Source organism: Schistocerca cancellata, chromosome 1 (genome assembly GCF_023864275.1).
Source record: "Schistocerca cancellata isolate TAMUIC-IGC-003103 chromosome 1, iqSchCanc2.1, whole genome shotgun sequence".
NCBI classification, from domain to species: domain Eukaryota; kingdom Metazoa; phylum Arthropoda; class Insecta; order Orthoptera; family Acrididae; genus Schistocerca; species Schistocerca cancellata.
In genome coordinates this window covers 1,242,610,764-1,242,638,713 of record NC_064626.1, presented here as the reverse complement: position 1 = coordinate 1,242,638,713, position 27,950 = coordinate 1,242,610,764, and the positions used below count along the sequence as shown (strand labels likewise).

At 38.4% G+C, this 27,950-nt stretch overlaps 1 protein-coding gene across 3 annotated transcripts in view; it reads left to right on the top strand.

The window, feature by feature from the left end:
- LOC126094791 (SREBP regulating gene protein) overlaps positions 1-26,477 on the top strand; it is a 58,731-nt gene extending 32,254 nt beyond the window's left edge. The window contains exons 4-5 of one of the 3 annotated variants that reach the window (XM_049909368.1): positions 21,198-21,437; positions 24,548-26,477. In XM_049909368.1, coding sequence (XP_049765325.1) covers positions 21,198-21,422 — 225 coding nt within the window. In that variant the 3' untranslated portion in view covers positions 21,423-21,437; positions 24,548-26,477. Of the gene's footprint in view, positions 1-21,197; positions 21,575-24,547 lie in introns of all 3 variants that reach the window. The other 2 variants (XM_049909361.1, XM_049909377.1) reach the window with 2 other exon arrangements.
- Positions 26,478-27,950: the final 1,473 nt, after the last annotated feature.

Genomic DNA, 27,950 nt, shown 5'->3' with positions numbered 1-27,950 from the left:
TGCTAAAATGGAATTATGCAAATTGAATGATTAACAAACTAGTTGGCTTGTGTCTGTATATGTGTGGATGGATATGTGTGTGTGTGTGTGTGTGTGTGTGTGTGTGTGTGTGTGTGTGTGTGTGTGTGTGTGTGTGTGTGTGTGGGTGTGCGTGTGTGCGCGTGTGTGCGCGAGTGTATACCTGTCCTTTTTCCCCCCTATGGTAAGTCTTTCCACTCCCGGGATTGGAATGACTTCTTACCCTCTCCCTTAAAACCCACATCCTTTCGTCTTTCCCTCTCCTTCCCTCTTTCCTGACGAAGCAACCGCTGGTTGCGAAAGCTAGAATTTTGTGTGTATGTTTGTGTTTGTTTGTGTGTCTATCAATGTGCCAATGCTTTTGTTTGGTAAGTCACATCATCTTTGTTTTTAGATATAACAAACTAGTAAGTTATTAGAGTGAAAGTGGTTATTTTTGGAATCAGAAAAATATGGGCTACGAAACTAGGGTACTATATTTTGCAATCACTATTTAAGATTTGAACTTTCATGAACACAATTTTTGGAAATGAGTAACTTTTTAAATAGTTTTAAAGTGTTTGCTGAAACGAAAAGAATGAGGGCTTTTAAATAAGCTCTGACAAGTTAGAAATAAGCAGCCATTTGCTCAGTCAAAATTTCATCTCTGTATGTTTTTATCAATATTAAATTGTGGATATTTCTTTAGAAAAAAAAACTTTCCTGGTGAAGTACCTAATAGTATTGTCGGCAATTGAGAAACTATACGGTAAATAAGAAAGTTTAATATAATAAGGCATGCATAAGAAACCAGCTATTTGTAAAATTGCTGCATGTGTACTCTTACCAAAATGAGTTCAAATAAAGGAAACAAATGTATATATACTGGTGTCAGGAGTGGTATAAGAAAAACTAGGATGGTCCACCTCTCTCATATCCATTGTTATAATTTTTCATTGTGCCACAAAAACTACAGAAACCACCCACTATGCACAAAAAATTCAAGGAACGAACTAAAGGAAATTAAGTGAATTATTGTGCGAGTGCAGTCTTTCTCAGCAAATTTCATATATGAAGTCTTCATGGGTTGTGAGCTGAGTAGTGTTGTTGTCTTGTAGCAACGTTTCGATGGAATGTATCTCCATCATCTTCGCTCGAAGATGATGGAGACGCATTCCATCGAAATGTTGCTACGAAATGACGATGCTACTCGGCTGACAACCCGTGAAGACTTCATATATGGTAAATTATTGTGTGTAAAATGAATCAATTTAGGAAGGTGAAACAGCCTGGAGACAGCAGCAAAGGCACAGGTGATGCTAATTTCAATTCACTGAATTATTCATGAAAGTAGCTGAAAACACAGGGACAAAAAACTGACTATTGAAAACAGACCCACTAAATTTACTTGGACAATCATTGCTTACTTCACTCTTGGACACTGATGTTGCCAGATAAACTGCTGACAAGATACTAAAAATCATTTGGTCACTGACGAACCGTAACTCTTCTGATTACGATTGTTGTAGTTAACAGATGTTTTGTTTCGTGCAGGTGGGTGGGTACTGCTGATGTGTGGTATTTTTTGTTTTTTTTGAGCTGCCATGTGTTCTTTGAAACTAATCTCAAATGATGTGCCTGTCTGGCCTATGTAGAAGCAGTCACAGTCCAAACATACAATTTTGTACACACCTGTGTGATGATGTGGGTTTCGTGTGCTGATGTTGTGGGGTAACTTCTGTTTTTTTTTAATGGATATGTTTATGCTATTTCATATGAAAACATTGGCAATCTGATATGTTACTAAGAAATTGAATTATATGGAAAATGTTTTCTTTTTGTTTTTTGTGATGCGATTGCTTGGCCACTGTAGAGTGTTTTAGGGTATCTACTATGGAGCTGTTGTAACCATTTGCAATTTCAATTTCTTGTTGATATTTGTCTTCAGAGAGTGGTAGTTGGATACCTGAATTGATCTTGTACCGGGATGCTGCCATTTTGTGGGCTATAGTGTGACAAGCAGGGAAAGCAGAAAGCTGGAAGGAGTATGTAGAGGGTCTGTACAAGGTCGGTATTCTTGAGGACAGTATTATGGGAATGGAAGAGAACGTAGATGAAGATGAAATGGGAGATATAATACTGCGTGAAGAGTTTGACAGAGCACTGAAAATCCTAAGTTGAAACAAGGTCCCAGGAGTAGACATTCCATTAGAACTACTAACAGCCTTGGGAGAGCCATCCCTGACAAAACTCTACCATCTGGGGAGCAAGATGTATGAGACAGGTGAAATACCCTCGGACTTCAAGAAGAATATAATAATTCCAATCCCAATGAAAGCAGGTGTTGACAGATGTGAAAATTATCTAATTATCAGTTTAATAAGCCAAGACTGCAAAATATTAACACAAATTCTTTACAGGCAAATGGAAAAACTGGTAGAAGCTGACCTCAGGGAAGATGAGTTTGGATTCTGTAGGAATGTTGGAACACATGAGGCAATACTGACCCTACGACTTATCTTAGAAAATAGATTAAGGAAAGGCAAACCTATGTTTCTAGCATTTGTAAACTTAAAGAAAGCTTTTGAAAATGTTGACTGGATACTCTTTCAAATTCTGAAGGTGCCAAGGGTAAAAAACATGGAGCGAAAGGCTATTTACAATTTGTACAGAAACTAGATGGCAGTTGTAAGAGTCGAGGGGCATGAAAGGGAAGCAGTGGTTGGGAAGGGAGTGAGACAGGGTTGTAGCCTATCCCCGATGTTATTCAATCTGTATATTGAGTAAGCAGTAAAGGAAACAAAAGAAAAATTCGGAGTAGGAATTAAAATCCATGGAGAAGAAATAAAAACTTTGAGGTTTGCCGATGACATTGTAATTCTGTCAGAGAGAGCAAAGGATCTGGAAGAGCAATGGAATGGAATGGACAGTGTCTTGAAAGGAGGATATAAGATGAACATCAACAAAAGAAAAACAAGGATAATGGAATGTAGTCGAATTAAATCGGGTGATGCTGAGGGAATTAGATTAGGAAATGAGAAGCTTAAAGTAGTAAATGAGTTTTGCTATTTGGGGAGGAAAATAACTGATGTTCGAAGTAGAGAGGATGTAAAATGTAGACTGGCAATGGCAAGGAAAGTGTTTCTGAAGAAGAGAAATTTGTTAACATCGAGTATAAATTTAAGTGTCAGGAAGTCGTTTCTGAAAGTATTTGTATGGAGTGTAGCCATGTATGGAAGTGAAACATGGATGATTAATAGTTTGGACAAGAAGAAAGCAGAAGCTTTCGAAATATGGTGCTACAGAAGAATGCTGAAGATTAGATGGGTAGATCACGTAACTAATGAGGAGGTATTGAATAGAATTGGGAGAAGAGAAATTTGTGGCACAACTTGACTAGAAGAAGGGTTCAGTTGCTAGGACATATTCTCAAGGGATCACCAGTTTAGTCTTGGAGGGCAGCATGAAGGGTAAAAACGATAGAGGGAGACCAAGAAATGAATACACTAAACAGATTCAGAAGGATGTAGGTTGCAGTAGATACTGGGAGATGAAAAAGCTTGCACAGGATAGAGTAGCATTGAGAGCTGCATCAAACCAGTCTCTGGACTGAAGACCACAACAACAGTGTGACAAGAGGAGCTGTGGATTGTAGTATGTTTTGTGGTAGGCTTCCAATAGATTTCAGACTGATGTCTGTTATTCCTTATTCTTTATTCTAATAAGGTCTAAAAAATTTATACTGTCATGTGCTTGGTGTTCAATTGCATTTTTTGTTTCATATTCTCAAAGAAGCATACACATTCAATAATTAGAGAACACTTCACCCCAAAAACACAGCAGAATTTACACAACATGTCACAAATATAGAAGTACCTGATGGAGCCACACTTGCCTCATTTGTCATACAAAATCTTTATTCCAGCGTTCCAATAGTTCTGACACTACAGATAATTAATGCCAACCTACAAAAGCACAAAAAATCCCTTCAACTCACATTATTGAACTGATTGACCTGCTCGAATTCACACTTTCACACAACTACACACCTGGAAATTGAAATAAGAACACCGTGAATTCATTGTCCCAGGAAGGGGAAACTTTATTGACACATTCCTGGGGTCAGATACATCACATGATCACACTGACAGAACCACTGGCACATAGACACAGGCAACAGAGCATGCATAATGTCGGCACTAGTACCGTGTATATTCACCTTTCGCAGCAATGCAGGCTGCTATTCTCCCATGGAGACGATCGTAGAGATGCTGGATGTAGTCCTGTGGAACGGCTTGCCATGCCATTTCCACCTGGCGCCTCAGTTGGACCAGCGTTCGTGCTGGACGTGCAGACCATCCAGTCCCAAACATGCTCAATGGGGGACAGATCCGGAGATCTTGCTGGCCAGGGTAGTTGACTTACACCATCTAGAGCATGTTGGGTGGCACGGGATACATGCGGACGTGCATTGTCCTGTTGGAACAGCAAGTCCCTTGCCGGTCTAGGAATGGTAGAACGATGGGTTCGATGACGGTTCGGATGTACCGTGCACTATTGTGTCCCCTCGACGATCACCAGTGATGTACGGCCAGTGTAGGAGATCGCTCCCCACACCATGATGCCTGGTGTTGGCCCTGTGTGCCTCAGTCGTATGCAGTTCTGATTGTGGCGCTCACCTGCACGGCGCCAAACACGCATACGACCATCATTGGCACCAAGGCAGAAGCGACTCTCATCGCTGAAGACGACACGTCTCCATTCGTCCCTCCATTCACGCCTGTCGCGACACCACTGGAGGCGGGCTGCACGATGTTGGGGCGTGAGTGCAAGACGGCCTAACGGTGTGCGGGACCGTAGCCCAGCTTCATGGAGACGGTTGCAGATGGTCCTCGCCGATACCCCAGGAGCAACAGTGTCCCTAATTTGCTGGGAAGTGGCAGTGCGGTCCCCTACGGCACTGCGTAGGATCCTACGGTCTTGGCGTGCATCCGTGCGTCGCTGCGGTCCGGTCCCAGGTCGACGGGCACGTGCACCTTCCGCCGACCACTGGCGACAACATCGATGTACTGTGGAGACCTCATGCCCCACGTGTTGAGCAATTCGGCGGTACGTCCACCCGGCCTCCCGCATGCCCACTATACGCCCTCGCTCAAAGACCGTCAACTGCACATACGGTTCACGTCCACGCTGTCGCGGCATGCTACCAGTGTTAAAGACTGCGATGGAGCTCCGTATGCCATGGCAAACTGGCTGACACTGACGGCGGCGGTGCACAAATGCTGCGCAGCTAGCACCATTCGACGGCCAACACCGCGGTTCCTGGTGTGTCCGCTGTGCCGTGCGTGTGATCATTGCTTGTACAGCCCTCTCGCAGTGTCCGGAGCAAGTATGGTGGGTCTGACACACCGGTGTCAATGTGTTCTTTTTTCCATTTCCAGGAGTGTATTTTAAATTTAACAATAAAATCTAAAAACAAATACGGCCTGACAGTGGGCTAAAGCCTTTCTGGATTGCTAGCTGAATTATTTATAAGTGATTTGGATGACAAAATCTTTAATTCAATCACCACCTCCTCAAAAATATCATCTATTACTGCAGATATGTAGATGATACCACAATTTTAATCAGTGGCACAAAAGATGACATCAGTGAGTTGAACCAGTTATTCAACACTTCTCAGGAAAATAAAACTTGACAAAATCGGATTTATATACCACCAGAAATATTTATTACAATGCATGTATTCAACACCTTGAAACAGAGATCTCCAAAATCCTTTAAAACTTATTGTGTAAAATCCTTTAAAATTTATTCTGTAATAATGTTGTTATGATGTGTATTCTTTGAACTTAGTGATAATGTTTCTCTTCTGTTATATGATCCTTGCACCTAATAGTTTCCTGACACTATATTTGTTTACAAAATATTACAGTATACATGTGATATGTTACGGCAGTGAAAGAAACCTGTGGCCTCTGGAGGTACTCTATTTTTCTTGTTTTATTTTTACCGTTAGATGTATGTTTAGTTTTTTGTCAAAAGAACCCCAAAACCATATTCTGAAATAGTGTTTTGTTTCTCCCATTAGATAGTGCCACAATACGCCTGAAAAATTGTAACACAACACATAGACACATGTCATATTAACAAATGTAAATCCACCTGATGATGGAGGTTTAAACATTTGATACGTGTCATGGAGGTAAATAAACAGTGACTGACAACAGAAAACTTGTTGTTTCATTTAATCTCCATAACGGTCATGGTAAAGCCTAACCAAAAATGTTCGCATTTAAAATTCCGGAACTTTGTCCACAAAATTTTTCTGCACTTGATTTTAACTTACTATACATGGTGTCCTTTGAAATACTTTCTTCAACAATTGATACACTGCTCCCAATGCTGTTTCCACTTCCTGAAGCAGTCTTGATATATCTGTTGCTGGATCGCACAAAGCGCCATCTGCGAATTTTCTTTTATCTTATCTGTCGTTGCAAATCTTCTTTTTAACAGGGTTTTCAACTTTGAAAATAAAAAAAAGTTCATAGGGGCCAGATCTGGAGAGTACAGAGGATGAGGCAGCACAGTGATTTTGTTTTTTGTGCAGTAGATTGTGAGGCGAAGTTCTTTCTGTTCTTGAAGCTGTACTGGCCCCATTTAACAACCAAAAACAAAGAAATAGTGGTTGCTGGTGATTTCAATGTAGATTTCCTTAAAGACTCTCCCAATAAGAACTTATTTGAGTTAGTAACACTATCATTCAACTTAATTCCCACAGTAAAGTTCCCCACTAGGATAGCCACTTGCTCACAGACAGCCATTGATAATATCTTATAGAAAAGTCCAATGAACAAAATTATGTTACAAAACCAATAGTCAATGGCCTCTCAGACCATGACATGCAGTTCCTTCTGTTAAATGTTAATACTGAACAGGATATAAAATCTGTTAAATCTGAGCTCAAGAGGGTAATCAGTAAGCCAAAAATTGATTATTTTAGGACACTCCTCAGAGACATTCACTGGACTGATGTTTACAGTGCTCATGGCATGAATGAAAAATATAACATTTTTGCTAATAAAGTGCTTACCTTATTCGAACACTGCTTTCCCCCAAAACTTACCAAGGTTAGAGCAAAGTCTACAAAGAAGCCATGGATTACTCGAGGAATAGGGGTATCTTGTAAAACAAAAAGAAAACTGTATCTGTCAATCCGAAACATTTCCAATGTTGATGCTATAGCACATTATAAGAAATACTGCAAAATATTAGACTGTAATACGGATGTCAAAGCAAATATATTACAAGGAAAAGATAGTCATATCAGATAACAAAATAAAGACAATATGGGATGTAGTGAAGGAGGAGACCGGTAGAACCAGACATGAAGAGGAACAAATAGCATTAAGAGTAAATGATACATTGGTGACAGATGTGTATAGTGTTGCAGAACTTTTTAACAAACATTTTATAACTGTTACTGAAAAGATGAGGTTGTCAGGTTCGGTAGATGCTGCTATGGATTACCTTAGACCAGACATTTCAAGTAACTTCCATAATATGAATTTGACCCTCACTACCCCAACAGAAATAATGTCCATCATAAAATCTTCAAAATCAAAAACATCTAGTGGGTATGATGAAATATCAACAAAGTTAATTAAAGAATGTGATTCTGAGCTAAGTAACATATTAAGGTATCTGTGTAACCAGTCGTTTATCAGTGGAATATTTCCTGAATGGCTGAAATATGCTGAAGTTAAGCCACTGTTTAAGAAGGGAGATAAAGAAATAGCATCAAATTTCCGTCCAATTTCACTGTTGCCAGCATTCTCAAAAATTTTCGAAAATGTAATGTACAGTCGTCTTTATAACCATCTTATCTCAAATAACATACTGTCAAAGTCACAGTTTGGATTTCTAAAAGGTTCTGATATTGAGAAGGCTATCTACACTTACAGTGAAAATGTACTTAATTCATTAGACAAAAAATTGCAGGCAACTGGTATATTTTGTGATCTGTCAAAGGCATTTGACTGTGTAAATCACAATATCCTTTTAAGTAAACTAGAATATTATAGTGTAACAGGAAATGCTGCAAAATGGTTCAAATCTTATATCTCTGGCAGGAAACAAAGGGTGTTATTAGGAAAGAGACATGTATCAAGCTATCAGGCATCATCCAACTGGGAAATAATTACATGTGGGGTCCCACAAGGTTCCATTTTGGGGCCCTTACTTTTTCTTGTGTATATCAATGACCTTTCATCAGTAACATTACCAGATGCCAAGTTTGTTTTGTTTGCTGATGATACAAACATTGCAATAAATAGCAAATCAAGTGTAGTCTTAGAAAGATCAGCCAATAAAATATTTGTGGACATTAATCACTGGTTCCTAGCCAATTCTTTGTCACTAAACTTTGAAAAAACACACTACATGCAGTTCAGAACTTGTAAGGGGTGTCCTAAGAGTATATGTCTAACATACGATGACAAGAAGATAGAAGAAGTGGACAGTGTTAAATTCTTGGGATTACAGCTTGATAATAAATTCAACTGAGAGGAGCACACCACAGAACTGCTGAAGCGTCTTAACAAATCTCTGTTTGCAATGCGAATTTTGTCAGACATAGGGGATATAAAAATGAAAAAGCTGCCATACTAAGCTTACTTTCCTTCCATAATGTCATATGGGATTATTTTTTGGGGTAATTCATCAAGCCAAGCTAAAGTTTTCCGGGCACAAAAACGTGCAGTAAGAATTATATGTTGTGTGAACTCAAGAACATCCTGCAGAAGCCTGTTTAGGGAACTAGGGATACTAACTACAGCTTCCCAATATATTTATTCCGTAATGAAATTTGTCATTAAAAATATATCACTTTTTCAAACCAACAGCTCAATTCATGGAATCAATACTAGAAATAAGAATAATCTTCACAAGGATTTAAAGTCACTTAGTCTTGTACAAAAAGGTGTGCATTATTCAGGAACACACATTTTCAATAACTTGCCAGCAGCCATAAAAAGCGTAACAACCAATGAAATTCAGTTTAAGAGAAGCCTAAAGGATTTATTGGTGGCCAACTCCTTCTACTCCATTGATGAATTTCTTAGTAAAACCAACTGAAACTTTTTTATTTTAAATTCAATGCATTAGTATTTGTAAAATGACTCTTAGTGTTCATTAAAAAATGACGATCATTTCACTTGGGACCTGTGGAATGGTACATTAGCTTATTTGTTTTAGTTGTAAATATTTGTCATGTATTGTTGTTTTTCTGACATGTTCCACATCCTGGAGGACCTCCTCACTACGGATCAGTTGGAATGAAAGTAAATCTAATCTAATCTTGACTTATGACCCATGGGACGGACTTGGCAGCAACACGATGCATTCCAAGATGCTGTGTGAGGGTTTCATGACATGATCAACTGAAATGTTACATTCATCTGTAAACTCCCGGACAGTCATTCTTCAATTGGCATGCACAATTTTATTGATGTTCCTGAAATGAGTGTCTATGGTAGACGTCGGAAGCGTCCTAATGAAGGTCAGGTTTAACTTCCATCCAGCCATTTTTAAAGTGTGTGTACCATTCATAACACTGAGTATGACTTAAGCATTCATCACCGTAGGCTTCCTGCGTCATTTGGTACGTGTTTGTAAAGGTTTTCTTGAATTTTGTGCTCATGGACTGTGCGGCTGATCCTGGCGGAGGTTAGAGTCCTCCCTCGGGCATGGGTGTGTGTGTTTGTACTTAGGATAATTTAGGTTAAGTAGTGTGTAAGCTTAGGGACTGATGACCTCAGCAGTTGAGTTCCATAAGATTTCACATACATTTGAACTACTTAAAAAAAAATTCACGAGCTGTGTGACGTAACATTCTGCTCAATATAGCGCTGAACAATAAGTAATAGACATACAATGATAAAACGTCTGGCAGTTACACATTAAACACAGGCATGTGCAGGGATGCCAACTGCATTTTGGTCCAATGCACCATTGGCGTGAAATTACGAATGTTCTGGAATTTTTTGAACGGCTCTCATACATCTTAAAAACTTCCTAGAAAAATTGAAATTTTAGGTCTTGAAAGGCCAAGGAAATAGAAGCATATCTTAACAAAGAAAACACTGTCACATTAACAAAAGTTACCACAGGAATAAGACTAAATTCAGAGTTGGCAAACATTAAATCTGGCATTTTACAAGATCTGCTGCTTGTCCTGCTCCTATCTTTGTCCTACATAATTGATTTACAGGGTGCTTTCGAGGACTCTCAAACTGTGATGTGTACTTACAAGACTAGTATCTTGATCAACAACACAAACACATTCATATTAGAGACAGCCTGGACAATAATGGAACAGGCTTACAACAGATTCACAGCAACAGCTTTATCATTAATTTTACAAAGACACGTGCATGTGAGACTCCATATGTGAAGTTCCATACCTGCTTAGTACTATCGTACAACATAGTCTACTGGGGCAATGATCCTAAGCTGAAATAAGTATTTATTCTACGAGATCCTACAGTAAGAATGTTATCTAAATATGATAGCTGAACACAATGCAGCCATTTATTCAGAGACCTAGGGATGCTAACATTAATAAGATAAAACAGTTATTCCCTAATGGTATTTGAGTTAATAACAAATGTGAATTTAGGATAACTGTGAAATTTAGTACCAGAGTAGCAGAAGTAAAAATATTTTCCACAGATACTATGCATCCCCATCTAGGTGTCAGAATGGAGTTCTATGTTCTGATTTAGAAACCTATGTGATTGGTAGTAGGCATCAGCCAGGAAACTGAAAAATCTCCATGTGCTCAAAAACAAAGTAAAACAGTACCATATTGGCCACCTTTGTATAATTTATCATAAAATAATGATGATGCAATATTCTTTTGGACATGCAAGTGTGTCCAAAGGAACATTGCATTGTAATTCTTAACAAAAAGGCACTGCAATGTCATTTTTATCTGCTGATACTGGCCAAGTATTTATACATATAAAAGCAGGATACATAAAGTGTGTTCACACTTTGAAGTAAAATGTAAAATTTATTTTTGTTTTTGGACATGTACTTTCCACTTAAAGTAAGAATTCCAGTTGTAGGTTAAAGTAAATGTTCGAATTGTTGACCTTCAGTATTAATATATTCCATAGTATGAATCACAACAAATTCACCAAAGTGTCCAATGGGACTTCTGCACACACACCATTTGAATTGTATCCTAAATTCTTCACGTTATGTAGTGTATGACCGTGTACTTTCTCTTTTTCTGTGTCTCTCAACAAAAAATTGAGCTCTTTGAAGTTTGGGAAGCATGTAGGAAACTCAGTTGGTCCCCTGCATCCTATTAACTGGTGTGGTACATTTTCATCCAGATATACTCCCACTCTCTGTGGTAGTGTGGTGGGATGCCATATTATTGGAATAAAATCTGTCATCGCCGTACCCCAAATGGATTCAGAAATTTACGCCAGGACTGTAAAAGATAGGTATAGCACCTATGGATGTAACAGAAATACTCAGGGAACTTAAATGGGAATCCATCAATAAAAGACAGTGTAGTTGTCACAAATCCTGTTGGATAAATCTAGAGAATTTGTATTTCAATAAGATGGTGCAACCATTATGCTGCCAGCTTCCTATATCTCGTGTAAACATCATGAGAATAAGATAAGAGAGATTAGGGCATATGGACTCGGTTTTCTCTTGTGATGCAAATGGAATAGAAAAAAAGGAGGTAATGTTGTTATGATGTACTCCATGCCATGCACAGTACAGTGGCATGCAGGTTATATATGGAGGTGTTAATAGCTTCAAAATGGAAAGGGTCAGTGAGTGCCTTGGGAGACAAACTACACCATACATTCACACCAGTAAAATTCAAAATCTTTTCAGCAGTAATACGATATTGTTTTCAGCTCAGTATATGTATTTATGTCAATGAAAATTCCATTAAGTTTGAAATGTGCTTCATCTGACCAAACAATGCTACAAATAAATACTGGTTCATGTGTGACCATCCCCTGATCCCAATCACAAAATATTGTATTATCCTGTGATCATGTTGTCATCATTTAGCTGTCACAGCAGCTTCAGGATTAACCCTTTGTTTCCTGACATAAGAAAACATTTACTTTTTAACATTTTCTTTGCAGAATTTATGCTATTGTGGCCTCAAATGACAGTAGGATTTTTTGTGAAATTTTACTTTATTTTTTACAACTTTTTTCACTCCTGGTACTCAGAAGTACCGTCAGACTCCATGGACAGAATCACAACATGCGCAGAAAAATGCTCCAATTTTTATAACTTGTACTTTATTCCACGTAAATATTAAGTATTTTTACATTAGAAAATTATACAAAAATACTATATTTCTGATTTCTTAAATTTCGCATAAATTTACCTTGTAGAGCAACTTTACAATACATAGTAACTTAGCTATACATTTTTGACAGTATATACATATCACATATTTAGTGATACCTCATGAAATTGTAGGAAACAGTTCTTTTTCTCATTGCAGCACAAATACACTTTACATGTACTACATTGTGAATGTGGTCTCGACTGAATTTTATTTTTCGCACACATTTCGCATCGTCCTCTTTTACAACTGAACACTACAAAATGGTTTCCTCGGTTGCCAAGACGTACATCCTTAGGAACAGAAAAGTTATCTTTCCTTCTCTTTGGGGGAGTTATTTCATCTTTACCAGAGTTTCTCTTTTTGAGATTTAGCACTTGCTGTTCATTCATTAGCCCTAGTGCCACAGCACGCCTGAATTCCAGCAGTGGCAGTGCCCCACGTAGATCACTGAAAATGACGTAAGCATTGACAAAAGAAATTTCTATTGCTCCCCAGAAGAGACGGTGCCACCATTTCTTTGATCGCCTGTCAAGACCATAAGCTGAACATAATCTGTCCGCATGATCCACACCACCCATGTTTTTATTGTAATCACATACAATAGTTGGACATGGTATTGTCATACTAGTTCCATCTTTCTGTTTTCTTGACACTACGCTCTGTTCAGTGCCATGGAAGTTTGACGCAAAATACACTACTTTATTGTCCTTCCATTGAAATACTGTTAGGTCTAAAGATGACACTCTGTGATTTGATTCCCCACGCTTTAGACATTTTTCTTTAGGTAAATTCACTGGAAAACCTTTCCTGTTTGTTCTAATTGTTCCACAGGCAAATGTATTTATGGATTTTAATTTCTCCAAAAGTGGAATAGAAGTAAAAAAATTGTCAAAGTACAATTTTCTGTACTGACCCCAATACGGTTTAGACAATTTCAGTACTACTCTCTCCCCTAAACCGTACCCTTCAAAGTCCTTCTCCAGTGTCTCATTTCTACCTTGATACACTTCAAAATTGAGTGTGTATCCTTTTTGATCACAAATTGCCCATAGTTTATAGCCTCTTTTGATTGGTTTTAATGGACTATATTGCTTTATGCTACTTCTTCCCTTGAAGACAATCATTGATTCATTAATACTGAGTTCTCTAGTGCCCCTGTATATGGACATAAATTGCTTATTCAAAGCAGTCAGAGGCGGGCGTATTTTATACAGTTTGTCAGTGTTTCTTTCTGGAATTTTTGTGTTGTTGTTAAGATGTAAATTACTCAAAATAAAATCAAACCTGTCCCTACTCACGCATCGCCTTACAATATAAATACCAAGGTCATCACACGCAGACCAGTAGTGTTTCCACGACGGCAGCTTGTGGTAACCCATAAATAAATTAATTCCCAAAAAAGCAAACAGCTCATGTTCCTTCAGATTTAAAATTTTTCCCTTCTGTGTTGCGTAAAGATTGCTCTGGAAAATTATGTCTTCTACAATTGGCTTCAGAATGAAAATAAAAACATCAGTAGCTGTGAGGCAATCCTGAAATAATTCTTCCATAGGCCCTGCAAAACGAATACATGAATGGAAATAGTACTGCAGTTGTCACAGACGGAACAGGATTCTATAGTAATTCGTGAAATGAAAAAGAAGAAATTGACTGATGCTGAAAAAGAATTTATGATAATCTAAGTGTAAGAAGATACGTTCACTATATCTGTATTCACAGTTCCTTGTTTCAATGTGTTTGTCTCTCCACATTCTCTTTGTCCAATATTCACATTGAGGTGAAGATGTAAACGGCAAAGAACTCTCTGAGGCATCATTATCCGAACAAGTGGAGTTTGTTTCACAATCTGCCTCTTGCAAATTGCACGGAAAAGCTTTGTCAAAATTATTAACATTCTCGTCATCATCTTCGATGTCAGTATCCTCTGAAATATCAGAGGGAATGTCCTCATACAAAATTGCTTCAATCTCTGCATCACTCAAAGGTCGAAAGTAGCCACCAGTTTTACGATTTTCGTCCATCTGTGTGAGAAAAAGTGGAGGTAACGCACTGTTGCTACAATAAAGTGTTCGCACAACCTGGCGGTACTAATAAGTCTGCTTCATATTTTCCACTTTATCTCACTCACTTGTAACGTAATGCTTCAAACTATTACAAAAAAACAAAGAAGGTAAGTACTTACAATGGAAAGCTCAACGGAAGTTTCAATAAATTGCGCACAAATTCAGGGCAACACCATGGAAACAAGCACATACAATCTTCTGTTTTCACAGCAGCGCGCGAATAACAATTTCAAGCTCTGACCGCCAGAGAGGTCTATATATTGCACAATAACATCTCTGAAACAGTAGAGCAGAGTTACTGTTACGTACCGGCAGGCTCTCAGATCACGAAACTGTACCACAAGAAAATAATTAGAGTCAAAACTTACTGGTACTTTTAAGTACCGTCAGGCAACAAAGGGTTAAGTTATGCATTTACTTCTTCATCTCCATCTAAAACTGCATCTGTACTATGCAAACCACTTGGAAGTTCACCGTAGAGGGTATGACCCATTGCACTTTTTCCCATTCCGTTCACATATGGAGCAGCAGAATGATTGATTAAACATTTAAACGCCTCTGTGTGTGCTGTAATTATTCTAATTTTGTCTCTGCAATCCCTATGGGAGCAATACTGAGAGTGTTGTAATATATTCCTAGATTCGTCACTGAAAGTTAGTTCTAAAAATTTTCCAAGTAGATTTTCACAGTATAGTTTGCATCTCTCTTCAAGCATCTTGCAGGTTCAGTTCTTTCAGAATCTTTGTGACACACACCCAGGGGGCAAACAGAACTGTGACCATTCATGCTTCCCTTCTTTGTATTCATTCAATATTCCCTGATAGTTCTGTGTGGCGTGGGTTACACACACATGAGCAATATTCTAGGTTGGGTCGAAACAGTGTTTTGTATGCAGTCTCCTCTGTAGACTAGTTGAATTTTCCTAGTATTCTACTAAGACTCACAGTATGCCACCAGCTTTACCCACGACTGAGACTATATGATTGTTCCATTTCATAACCTTACAAAGCTTTACAGTGAGGTATTTGTATGAGTTTAATCCAACTATGACTCCAGTACACTGATAACCTCACAGTTGAACATTCGTAAACTTTTTCCTCCTGTGATTCATTGATGTTATATATTTCTTCATATTGACAAGTGCACAATTTTACTTTGCTTAACATTTAAAGCAAGTTCTCAGTCTTTACACTATTTGAAATCTTATCAAGCTCTGACTGAATATTTGTGTAGCTTCTTTCACACAATCATTATAGATAACTTTGCCATCTGCAAAAAGGTTGAGGTTACTGTTAATATTGTCTATGAGGTCATTAATATACAACATGAACAGCTAGTGTGGGACCCTAGCACACTTCAGTGGGACACACTTGAACTTGTGGTGACATATTACAGTGACAGTAGTCCAGAGATGATAGTTGAGATGGCCGAGAAGTTCACCAGCATTGTTGATTCTTTGTAAATTACTGGTTGTCACAGTTTAGTGTTTATCAGTTTTGGGTTTGACATGAATCTATTAATCCTGTTATTTTGGAGAATAGTGAGCACCTGCATTGGTGACCCTGAACGAAAAAAAGTACAGTGCAAATCACAAATGAAAGGCAGTGTAGCATGATGGCAGTGCAATGAGAGGATACAAGCATACAGTCATCTTCGGCACAAATGTGCAATTTCACTACAGCAAACATAAGTATGACTACAATATTAAGTTCGCTGAAATTTTTTGACTGCATTACCAAGAGAGTGGTTTATAAGAGTGGAGAACGTTTTCCAGCAATGTAATGTGAACAGCAACAGCAACAGTGACAAACGAAGCTATATTTTTGCAAATATGGACCAAGAACTACCAAAGGTAGCACAAGATCTCATCACGAAGCTAGTTCATGAGCAATCGTATCAAGCCTTCAAAGAGACAGTTGTGAAGCACTTACTATTGCCCTAAGAACAACACACACAGCATGTTTTGTTTGAGGCAATTGGAGATTGTACTCCATCAGAATTACTGTAACATTTACACAACTTAGCAGGACATAGTCTATTTTAGATGAGACATTACATACGATTTGGCTCAACCATCTTCCAACAAATATCGGATTAGTACTGACGGCCCATGATAATTTGACGCTATCAGAACTGGGGGAAAAAATCGGACACGATCTCGCAGTTCTTACCAGTGGCCACCAACATCAAGGAAATGTGCTACAGTTAAGAGGGCATTGGAGGATGGATCTCAAGAGAACAGCACAGGAGAGAGGAAGGTGGAAGCCATATAGAACTCGTCACTAGTTGACATCCAAGGGAGACATGGTTTCCTCAACAGTATGACCACAGGCCGTGTTTGAGAAGGGAAGATTGGGTAGCGTGGTGCTGGTATCACAGGAAGTTCAGTTTATGGGCTAGGAAGTGTGGACAGCCATGTGGGTACCCAGATGCCAAGAGCAGCTGTGAAGGTACGTTATTGATCACCAGCAACAATTTTATTACCCCACAAACCCCAGTGAGAGACAGGAGCAACACAACATAACTGTAGTATGAAGTGCTAATCAACAAACCAGCAATATCAAAGATGCCTATTTTTGTCAAGGACACCATGAATGGTAAAGAATACTTTGTCGACAGCAGATCAGATATTAGCATTCTGCCCCAACAGTGCATTGCAATGATGCACCCCAAACAAATGTTTACGCCGAAAGCAGTGATTGAGACAATGCTATGGACGTCTGGAACGACTTGAATGTCAGAGACACTGAGTCCAGAGATTCAGGGAACATGGAATTTCGTCCTCATGGGGGTAGACTTCCTAGGACATCCACTTACTAATTGATATACATCAAGTTACTAATTAATATAAATAATCAACAACTAATTACTAGCAATTTCTCACACAAGATTCCTGCCATTAAACTGGTGGAATTTCAAACGGCAACAAGCATAGCTAAGGATGATGACCCATTTCAACAGATAATGCACTACCCGGAGTTAAACATGATGGAAGCAGAGTCAGTGTGCAATGATGCAGTACATCAGAACTGTACCTGGTCTGCCAATCTATGCCTGGGCCTGCTGTCTAGCACCAGAGAAGCGTGCAGCAGCCAAACAACACTTCGATAGATGGTTAGACATAGGGATTGTACGTCATTCAGACAGCTCCTTGGCATCGCCTCTACATCTGGTGAGTAAGAAAGATGGTACCTTAGGACCTTGTGATGATTTCAGGGTGTTTAACACCTGAACAGTTGGACAGTCCTAGACCATTAATGCAAACCCAAACATTCAAGACTTTACGGGTACATTACATGGGTCAACAGTATTCAGTGCCACAGATTGTGATAAGACGTACCCCTGGATCCCGAGGGCTCCCCGTGATATTCCAAAAACATAATAAGCTACAAGCTCTCTGAATTTCAGTTTATGCCGTTTGGGTTATGGAATGCTGCACAAACGTGGAGTGATTCACAGATGAGGTCTTACATGTTGTGAATATATGTGGATATTTTTGGTGATTTCAAAAGGCGGGGAAGAACACAAGAGACACTCATGACAATTATTGAGTCACTTACAAAAATTTGGCATGCTTTTAAACCTTGATAAATGTACATTAGAAAAAAGGAAGATCAAATTTCTGGGGTATGAGGTTAACAGTATAAACAGTATAAAGTCTCTTCAAGAGCATATACCGGGTGATTAAAAAGTCAGTATAAATTTGAAAACTGAATAAATCACGGAATAATGTAGATAGAGAGGTACAAATTGACACACATGCTTGGAATGACATGGGGTTTTATTAGAACAAAAAAAAAAGTTCAAAAAAGTCTGACAGATGGCGCTTCATCTGATCAGAATAGCAATAAGCATAACAAAGTAAGAAAAGCAAAGATGATGTTCTTTACAGGAAATGCTCAGTATGTCCACCATCATTCCTCAACAATAGCTTAGTCGAGGAATAATGTTGTGAACAGCACTGTAAAGCATGTCTGGAGTTATGGTGAGTCATTGGCGTCGGATGTTGTCTTTCAGCATCGCTAGAGATGTCGATCAATCACAATACACTTGTGACTTCAGGTAACCCCAAAGCCAATAATTGCGCGGACTGAGGTCTGGGGACCTGGGAGGCAAGTGGTGGCTGAGCACACAATTATCACCAAACGACGCGTGCAAGAAATCTTTCACACGCCATCTATCGGACATTTGTGAACTTTGTTTGTTTCTGGTTCTAATAAAACCCCAAGTCATTCGAAGCATGTCTCTCAATTTTTAGCTCTCTTATCTACATTATTCCATGGTTTATTAATTTTTTTTTATACTGCCTTTTTGATCACCCTGTATATGCAATAGTACATATGCACCAATCAGAAACATAGCAAGAGTTATGTTGTTTCTTGGAATTGATAAATTTTTACAAGTGTCACTTATCACATGTTGCAGGGATTGAGGAGCCACTTAATGCAGTGCTATCGGGGAAACATACCAGTGGTAAATGTCAAGTACCATGGTCACAGCAGATGACAGGAGCTTTCTTTAAACTCAAGGATTCTTCGGTGTCGGCTGCTTATGTCATCCAAGTCATACTGCAGAGCTAGTTCTAACGTTGACACATACTAGACCACTGTTGGTGCAGCAGTGCAGCAACGGACAGCAGGGATATGGCAGCTATTGGCATTCTATTCAAGAAAGCTCATGCCAACTCAAACTCTGTGGCCAGCTGTCAATAGGGAGTTTTTGGCAATGTGTGAAGCAGTAAAATATTTCCATGCAGATTTAGAGGCAAGACCCTTCTCTGTTTATACAGACCATTGTCCGCTAGTCAATGCCTTTGAGAGGATTCATCAAGAGAGTTCCCCACATCGCATCAGACATTTAGAATTCATAGGACAATTTACAACGGACATACATCACATCAGTGGTTATGATAACATTGTGACATACTGTCTATCAACAGAGTGTACAGCGATTCAAGGAATTTCATGGTTAGCTATTGTGTTGGCACAAAAAATGGACAAAGAAATGCATAGATTAAAAGAAGACAAAAATTCGAGTTATGAATTGAAAGAAATTTGTGCGCTGGCCACACAAACAACATTGTAGTGCGACACAGTTCATGGTCAGATTCGCCCCTACATTCCTGAACAATGGTGTTAGACTATATTTCACATGGTTCACAACCTTTCACATCCAGGAATTCAAGTGTCGGCACATGCAGTTACTCAGTGTTTTACTTGGCCGAAAGCAGGCAAGAATTGTTGACAGCTGGCAAGAGAATGTTTACAATGTCAACAATCTAAGGTCGGATGGCACAAGAAGGCCGTAGGTACTGGCTGTGGTACCTAGCAAGACACCTCGATCAACAACAGGACAGTGCAGCGGAGTGTTCTCCTGAGCTGAATGTCACAGTTAACCTACATGTCCAGAGGTTCCAGGTATACCACGGTTCCAGAAGAACATTTTTACAGTTGGAATAGAAGAAACAGCAGCCATATTCTCCAGAGTGTTGCCTCATATTGGTACTTGCATGCCCCACATTCAAAAAGGGGGAGCTACTGCAGCAAAGTATTACAGTGACAGTAGTCCAGAGATGATAGTTGATGTGGCTGAGAAGTTCCAGCTGTTGTTTATTCTTTGTAAATTACTGCTGGCAACATTGTTAGGCAAATAAGTAGAATGATGAAACTTCCTGGCAGATTAAAACTGTGTGCCAGACCGAGACTCGAACTTGGGATCTTTGCCTTTTGCGGGCAAGTGCTTTACCAACTGAGCATGACCCAAGACCCATCTCCACAGTTTTACTTTCAATGGTACCTTGTCTCCTACCTTTCAAACTTCACAGTTCTGGCACACAGTTTCAATCTGTCAGAAAATTTCATATCAGAGCACACTCTGCTGCAGAGTGAAAATTTCATTCTGGGAAGTAGATGTCTTGGCTTTATTTCACTCCTTAGAAGGTGTCTGTGTTTTTTCAGTGCTCATAGTAATTTATCCTATAGCTTATCTTGTGGGCCTAAGAAATTTGACAAGAGTGATAAAAAAATGTCATAAAAGGAGGGAAAAAATTAATTTCAGGAACGGAAAAGTGGGTATATATTTTATTTCAGTAGACTTTACACCCCATGAACAAACATCTTATGTCTGTAATTCAGTTGTTTTCATAGCCTTCGGCATCCCAGTAGCTGTCTTCAGGCGTAGAGTACCACCCCAAGGCAGCAGGGTGTTAGAACTTAAATCACCTCTTTCATTTTTTTTTTTAAATTAAATTTTTAATGGCCATTGTGGAAATGAGGGTGCCATCATATCACTTTTACCTAAAGCTTTGGCATTGGTGGAAATGAAATACAAGATCCTGAGATTCATAATCGAAGATGTTACCTCCTAGACTACAGTTGCATAATTTGTGACATAAAGTCATACAGGAGGCCTGCAACCATTGTGTGCACTCTGAGTGTGTCTTACATCTCTTTTTTTTTTAACTGTTGATTTTAGTGACGTAATAAAGCAATGATGCGAGATATGCTCGGAATGGACTACAGTGGCCACCATTCTGACTGGACAGTTTAATAATTTGAGTTCACTATTACTTGATATGGTAAATTATTTTATTTGTTGTGCACTATGTTGTATTCTGTAAAATTACTGATGTTTACACATTGAGCCTAGCTCAAAAGCCAAGGCCATATAATCCCTTGTTATTTTTAAACTGTGACAAACTCTTTATTGATGATCATTTTACTTTTTCCTTTCTATTACAGAAAAATGTTTTGCAGAATGTCTTGGGAAAAGCATCAGAAACTTTCAATGTGCTATTCGCCTCTGTCACAGACCATTTTGAGCTTTGTCTAGCGAAATGTCGAACTAGCTCTCAGAGTGTGCAGCACGAGAATTCTTACCGTGATCCACGTGCGAAACACTGCTACGGTGAGACACCCGCTGCTCCAGCAGGACCAGCTGGTGAAGGTGGCACTGCACCATCATGAGACTGTCAGAGCAGTGTGAGTGCATCCCTTTAATATGTGTGTGGGCTCAGAGAATGACTCGGTGCTCGTGTTGTCTTTTCCCTGGTGAGTGCTCTGGACTGACCCCTAATGACTACAGGGAAAAAAGAAACTATCCTGCTGTTCATTGAAAGGTGAGATGAAATCAACATTGTCAAACTTCTTTTATCCGTGTTAAAATTATTCCCAAATTAATGTTTAGTTTTTGACCTTATTTATTTCTGTAAAGAATTCTTTTGCAGATTGTAAGAAAGGAGGCATAATATCAGTGTGGGTCGGTGTAAGTTCAGTTGCTGTCTGATTAAATTAACTTGCATTGAAAGGAAAATTCATTTGAGATAACTGTAAAATTACAAGGAGACAGAATGGCTGGAAGACGCTTTGCTCCCTTTCATGAGGCAAAGCAAAATTACTAAATACTGCAAACACACACAAAAAAATGTATACCTAAGTCTAAGAATTTGTAAGTTGAAGTGTGATAAGTTGTGGAAAGTTTCAAGGAGGGCCTGTGCCTGGGCCAAATTACTCAGACTGCAGTTTGAGAGGGACTCACCTGTTATACGGACAAGGAGAGACAAAAGTCAACAGGGAGATGTAAGAGAGAATAGGAATCAAAGATCACATATTGGTAAGCACTGTGCTAGCTTTTGTCCAGATATGATAGAAGGATTGAGTGAGCAGTATAATGAATGGAAGAGAAATAAATAGTGTAATCAAGACCAGGAGGACAGTAGAAAAGGTGGTGAGGAAAATCAAAAAGGAGAAGGGGAGTGAAGATGATGGTAAAAAAATGATAAAAGTAATAGAGCAAATAATTAAGGAAATATAGAGCAAATAATTAAGGAAATAATAAGATCCAAACTATGAAAATAAAACAAAAAAGAGAGAAAGAAGGGGGAGAGGTGTTACTAATAGAAGCTAGATTGAAGGGTGGGGTTTTTTTTGGGGGGGGGGGGGGGCAGATGAGGATATGTTTGGAGAGCACGTTCCCATCACTGGAGTTCAGGTAAGTTAATACTGGGTGGTTCCTGTAAAGTAGCAGGTATTCATGTCCCTTGGGTCACACTGTAGAATGGGCTCAGTAACTTGATAATTTGTGTTCATGAGGTGGCCAGTTTTTCTATATCTATTCATGCACTTAACCATTTCATGGCCATAACTTTCAAATTACAGATGACAGTGATGAAGGGATGCACTGCATGTTGGCAGGCATCAGGCCGTGTACTTCTGTATTTGCTGGTTGAAAGGGCATTGCAAAAAGAAACAAAAATGTGTATTTCGAATTATTTGCTGAGAGGGTTTGCTGGTGGTTATTTTGGTGGCAGCAGTAGAAAACAGAAGAGATTGTCTTGCATATATTGACACTGTAATTACTTGTTTAAAGTTAGTGGAAATTAAAAGAGGTTACACACAGTAGATGTTGTGAATCTAACAACTCCATACAACTGATACAAGTACATTTTATAAGATCAAAACATGAGTCTATTTATATACAGTATGAAGCTCAAGTTTCCCCCAGCATATAAAATGTGTGAAACAATTTATGGGAATCCATCCGAAAATGTCCTCGACAATTGCCAGTATTTTTGACAGGTGTGTGCCCTATCATTTTCAATGTAGAAGTCATCATCCTGTAAACTGTTTGAATATTTGCTCATATTTTATTAGAAAAATCAGTCAACTGTCTGTGAAAGCAATTTATTAGAAATATTATATATTTTAGACAGCTTAATCTTCAGATTTCTAGAACTGCTGTAATGAAATAATAAATTACTGTTTGTTAGTTTGGTTCTTGTACTCATTCATTTTCCCAGGGTGTTCTACTTCTGGTGAACATTTTTTTCCATTGTTTGCAACACAGCTCTAATCTTAATTTATGCTATTGAGAGAAACATAATAATCTAGGCATTCCAGGGATCCATGTCAGTATTTCTTAGTCAGGTACACTTATAAATAGAGAGACAATATTAATCTGATCCATGAGATCCAACAGTTCGTCCTTTCTACAGCCAACTGGTATGGAAATATTCTTCACTTCAGATTTTGAGTAATATCATTTCTCTGGAGGCAACTGTTGGTGACATGAGTAGAGTTGATGAACGGATCTGATTAAGTGACGAGTAAGTCAGAGTTTTGAAGTGGTGGTGTGCCCCCTCCAACCATCTCTGGTGCTGCCATAGGAGATGATGTACAATTGGAGCCTGTCTGGAGCAAATAGAGCAGGTGGTTATTTAACAAGAGCAGAGCCAGTCAGTAGATGCAGAGTTACTGCGTAGTGCACTCTGAGTGGGCATCAATAAATAAAAGTAAAAATGTTCATTTTCATGTAATGGAAGACACAGTGAACTTTTGCAATGTGCTGTGGTACATTTTACAGGCCACACGGAGCAGCAGTTTCTCTGAAAGTACTACTGCATTTGTTATCACAAAACATACTATGTTATGTTTAGGTACAGTCAAGCACCTTGGCACAGTGGCTCTGTTAGGTGCCATGCTTCAAATCCAGAGGGCTAGGGTTCAATCCAAAGTTGATCCTAGATTTTTCTTCTGTCACTTATTGCATCTTTCACTTCTGGTAATAATTTGTTAGTGTGAAAAATGCGAAGTTACCCCATGGTACAAAGTCCATATCTGTCTCTCTCCATCATCATCATCATCATCTAATTTATGTCTGTGGCTTCTGTGTCTCCTTCCTTTATCCCTAACTTTTCTCTCTTCTCTTAAACCCCATGCTTTCTAACCTCAGCCATTGCTGACATTTTATTGTTGTCATCACTTTTGTCCCATTTTGCAGTTTTGCATGGGAATCTAAGCAGTTTTCACTTATTGTATTTCTCCCATCTCATTCTTTTCTTGTGTCAAAGAACAGGTCTCATTTTCCAAAAGCTTGAAATTTTCTCTCCTTTTTTTGTGTTACTTTTCTATCAGTTTGCTGTTGTCTGGTAAGTAGTTATTATTTAAATTATTAATAGTTTGAGCTGTTATTTTTCACATTAAAAGAACATTTTTCACCAGTGAAGAGCTCTTAACACATGGATTATAAATATCAAATTTATATATTTTGATAAGGAAGGCAGAAACTAATAAAACATAATTTTCTTCTTTAGGTTTTGGAGGTGCTCGTTGTGAGAAGATATTCATAATTGTTACTGGTATTGTAGTCATTACAGAAGAGTTGTGATTTCTGTATCACCGACATTGTGATACATCAGTGTGATAACCACCATATTACATGAAACTCTGCAGTTTCACCCTAGCACTTGTCATTTCCCATTAACTGTGATTGTATTGTTTTGCAAAAGTCATCTCGTACATTGCAAAGCTGCGTAATATAATGATTTTTGTATACTTAGGCCTTTAGCAGTATATTTGGAATTGTGGTATGTTCAAGTTGGCATGTGATTGGAAGTTGTTGTCGAATGTGGTTAAGAACTGTGCTCCTTTTAGACTCAAATTTGACTAAGTCATAAAATATGCAATTTGTTTTATATATGCTGTTTATTTATGACAGCTGTTAGATTTTGATGTAATGACATGACAGTATTTTATTTTATTGAAACAGATTATATTCTGTTAATAAGTTTCAAGCATATATCAGAATGTTTTTGTTCAGAATTGGGTGTTCCTTTAATCTGCTGGTGCTTAATAGAAAATTTCTGTAAGAAATGAACTATGTATGTTTTCAGTCCTTTGTGTAATCATAGAAAAAAATAATTTAAAGTTTTAATACGTTGTTTGCTTACCATAAATACCTCACATGGGAGCCTATTATCTAATTGAGGTGTGTAACCTATATACCAGATCATAACTTATCTCCATTGTCACATTGGATGTTTCACACAATAGCATACGAGGGTTGTGCAGAAAGTAATACACTGCATTTTTTCTTCAACAGTTCTGTATTGAACATAGTGAGAATTACACACATTAAAGAGTGGTGTTTTACCTACACACCCTATTTTTTCACTTAATCTCCAACCTGTTATATGGATTTCCTCCAGTACGAAACAAAGGCGCGTGTGCCCTGTCAGTACCTATCCGTGTCCAGATGGCAGAGCCAGTGCTTCACTGTGGGAATCACCTCCTCACTATCCTCAAAATGTTTTTCATGAATGCCTCTGTCCTCGCGAATGGCATCATCAGCTCAATGCAACATGTCATGTGTGACAGATGTGGATGATCTCCCCAACTGCTGAAAACTGTGGAGCTCCACCAAACCATCTTCTGATGACCCACCCTCCGTGCCCAGCAACTAACTGTACTGTCGACAGCAGATGCTCCATGGCCTTTGCACAAGCGTTGGTGAATATTCCCCATGTGTTTTTTCTGTGCAGTGAGAGATTCAATGATGACACATTACTTGTAACATACATCACCTACAGTCAGTCATTTTGAAACTGTCCTGCAGCTGCGCTATCTGTTGGAAGTGATGGAATCGTGGCAGGCTCACTCAGGAGACTTCAAATAATACAGACATTACAATTCACATTCGTAGAATTGTTTTCAGTTGAGAAAAAAATGCGTTGCGTTACTTACTGGACAATCCTCATATATTGTGAGTTAGAACATTACTTAGTGATTGAAAATGTTAATCGCAAGTTGAGACGCAAATGGTTACTTCATTAAGCGACACAATACGTTCATATTGTGCTCTGTAGCAAGCTGAAAAGGAAATAACCAGAGTGACAAGTCATTGTGCAAGTCCTCATCAAATCTTTTGGTCTCTTAATAGTATAAACATTTTTTTTCTGTTTGTGATTTAATATTTTATAGATCTATATGTTCTCTTGCCCCTCCCCCTGCCCCATAGCCAGATTTTATTTGAAAGTTTTACAGCCATATAAAATGATAGTTTTCCACATTATTTACCAATGACTAGGTTGTGTCTAGTTCAGTACAGATGTTCAGAGGAGTTGCCCTCAAAATGTTCTAAATTTTGATGGATACTATGGATCTATTGTTTTTTAAGTAACCACCATCTCTCTCTCTCTCTCTCTCTCTCTCTCTCTCTCTCTCCCTCCCTCCCTCCCTCCCTCCCCCCCCTCCCCCCTCTGTCCCTCCCTATCCCCATCCCTCTTCCTATCTGTCTCCCTGGTTACGAAGCAGTTAAATCTGGTGACACTTAAATATTCCAGTTGCTTTGCGACATAATATGTTCCTCTTTAAATGAAATGAATTTATGTCAAGTTATTGCAGTTAGAAATTTGATGAAACATAAGCAGTATGAATGGGAGGAGTAATTGAGCATACATCTCAAGATCTGCTCATTGTCCTGGAAGTCTTGCCAAGAACTGGATTCATGTTTGAAATTCAATCAGCACGTAATGTGAAATAAGAAACAGATATTCCTTTTTTCTTCTCATTGCAGATTTATTGTACACAGTGATACAAATGGCATGTCACAAAACCAGTCAACAATGACCACCAGCAAGCTGGCTTTCTTGCTTAAATATATCACTCCAAACAATGTTTTCATTGTAAATGTAGTTTTTTTATGTTAAAATAACTACATCCAATTGAACTGACTTGCATGCATTATAGTTCTGATATTCTCTTTAGTTTTAGACATACACTTTTGCCAAATTACATTGTTATTACAGAAATTTGCATTAAATATCTAGAACAAACAGTGAACTTATTAATTTTCTTAATTGCATCAAGGTGAAAATACGTTTAAAGTCTTGCCACGTTTTTTGAGTTACATATGAATTGGTCTTTTATTAAGTATGATCAGTAGTTCTGTCCTCTTATACAGAAGTCCTGTTTGTTAGTTTGTTGACATTATTACATTGCATTATTTAGTGCATTAGTTTAATTTGATTGATAATTAAATACATTCATTACGTACATTAATAAATCACATGCTATTTCAGGTATTTAGACCAACAAATGAAAATTAAATAGCACTGCATTATATCATTTCACTATTCAATGATTAGAACAGAATGCTATAATTTCAGACTTTCCTATCAATCAGCTGGGTTCTGTAGGTTTGACTGTTAATTTGAATTGGGTTGAATACATGGCCTAAATGAACTAAGAGTTGAGAGCTGTTGTATCAATCTGTGCAGTAAACCCTCTAAACTGATGTACGTATCAGTAACAGCCCCCCCCCCCCCCTTTCCAAAGAGTGTTGTATATTGGCAGGTCGTGAAAGGCTCTTCCAGGCAATCTGTGCAACAGAGAACTAGTAAAAGTACAAATTAAACATTTGACAACAAAAATGAGTAGAGTAAATAAGAGAAAAATACAATTACGTAGGTATATTACATTAGCTGTTTTAACATTACATGAATTCTGTGAGAAGGAAATAATTCAGTCAGGTATTCAAGCCATTAAGTCTTCATAATCTGCCAGCCTTCTTTTGCACTGTAGCAGGTAATAATCTCTCCTAAACTATCATATGTCATTTTGTTGTAGGAAAATCACATAAACTGATCTCTTTTTTTGTAAACCAGAGCACTTACATAGAACAACATATCTCTTTGTAGGTGATTGACAACACAATAA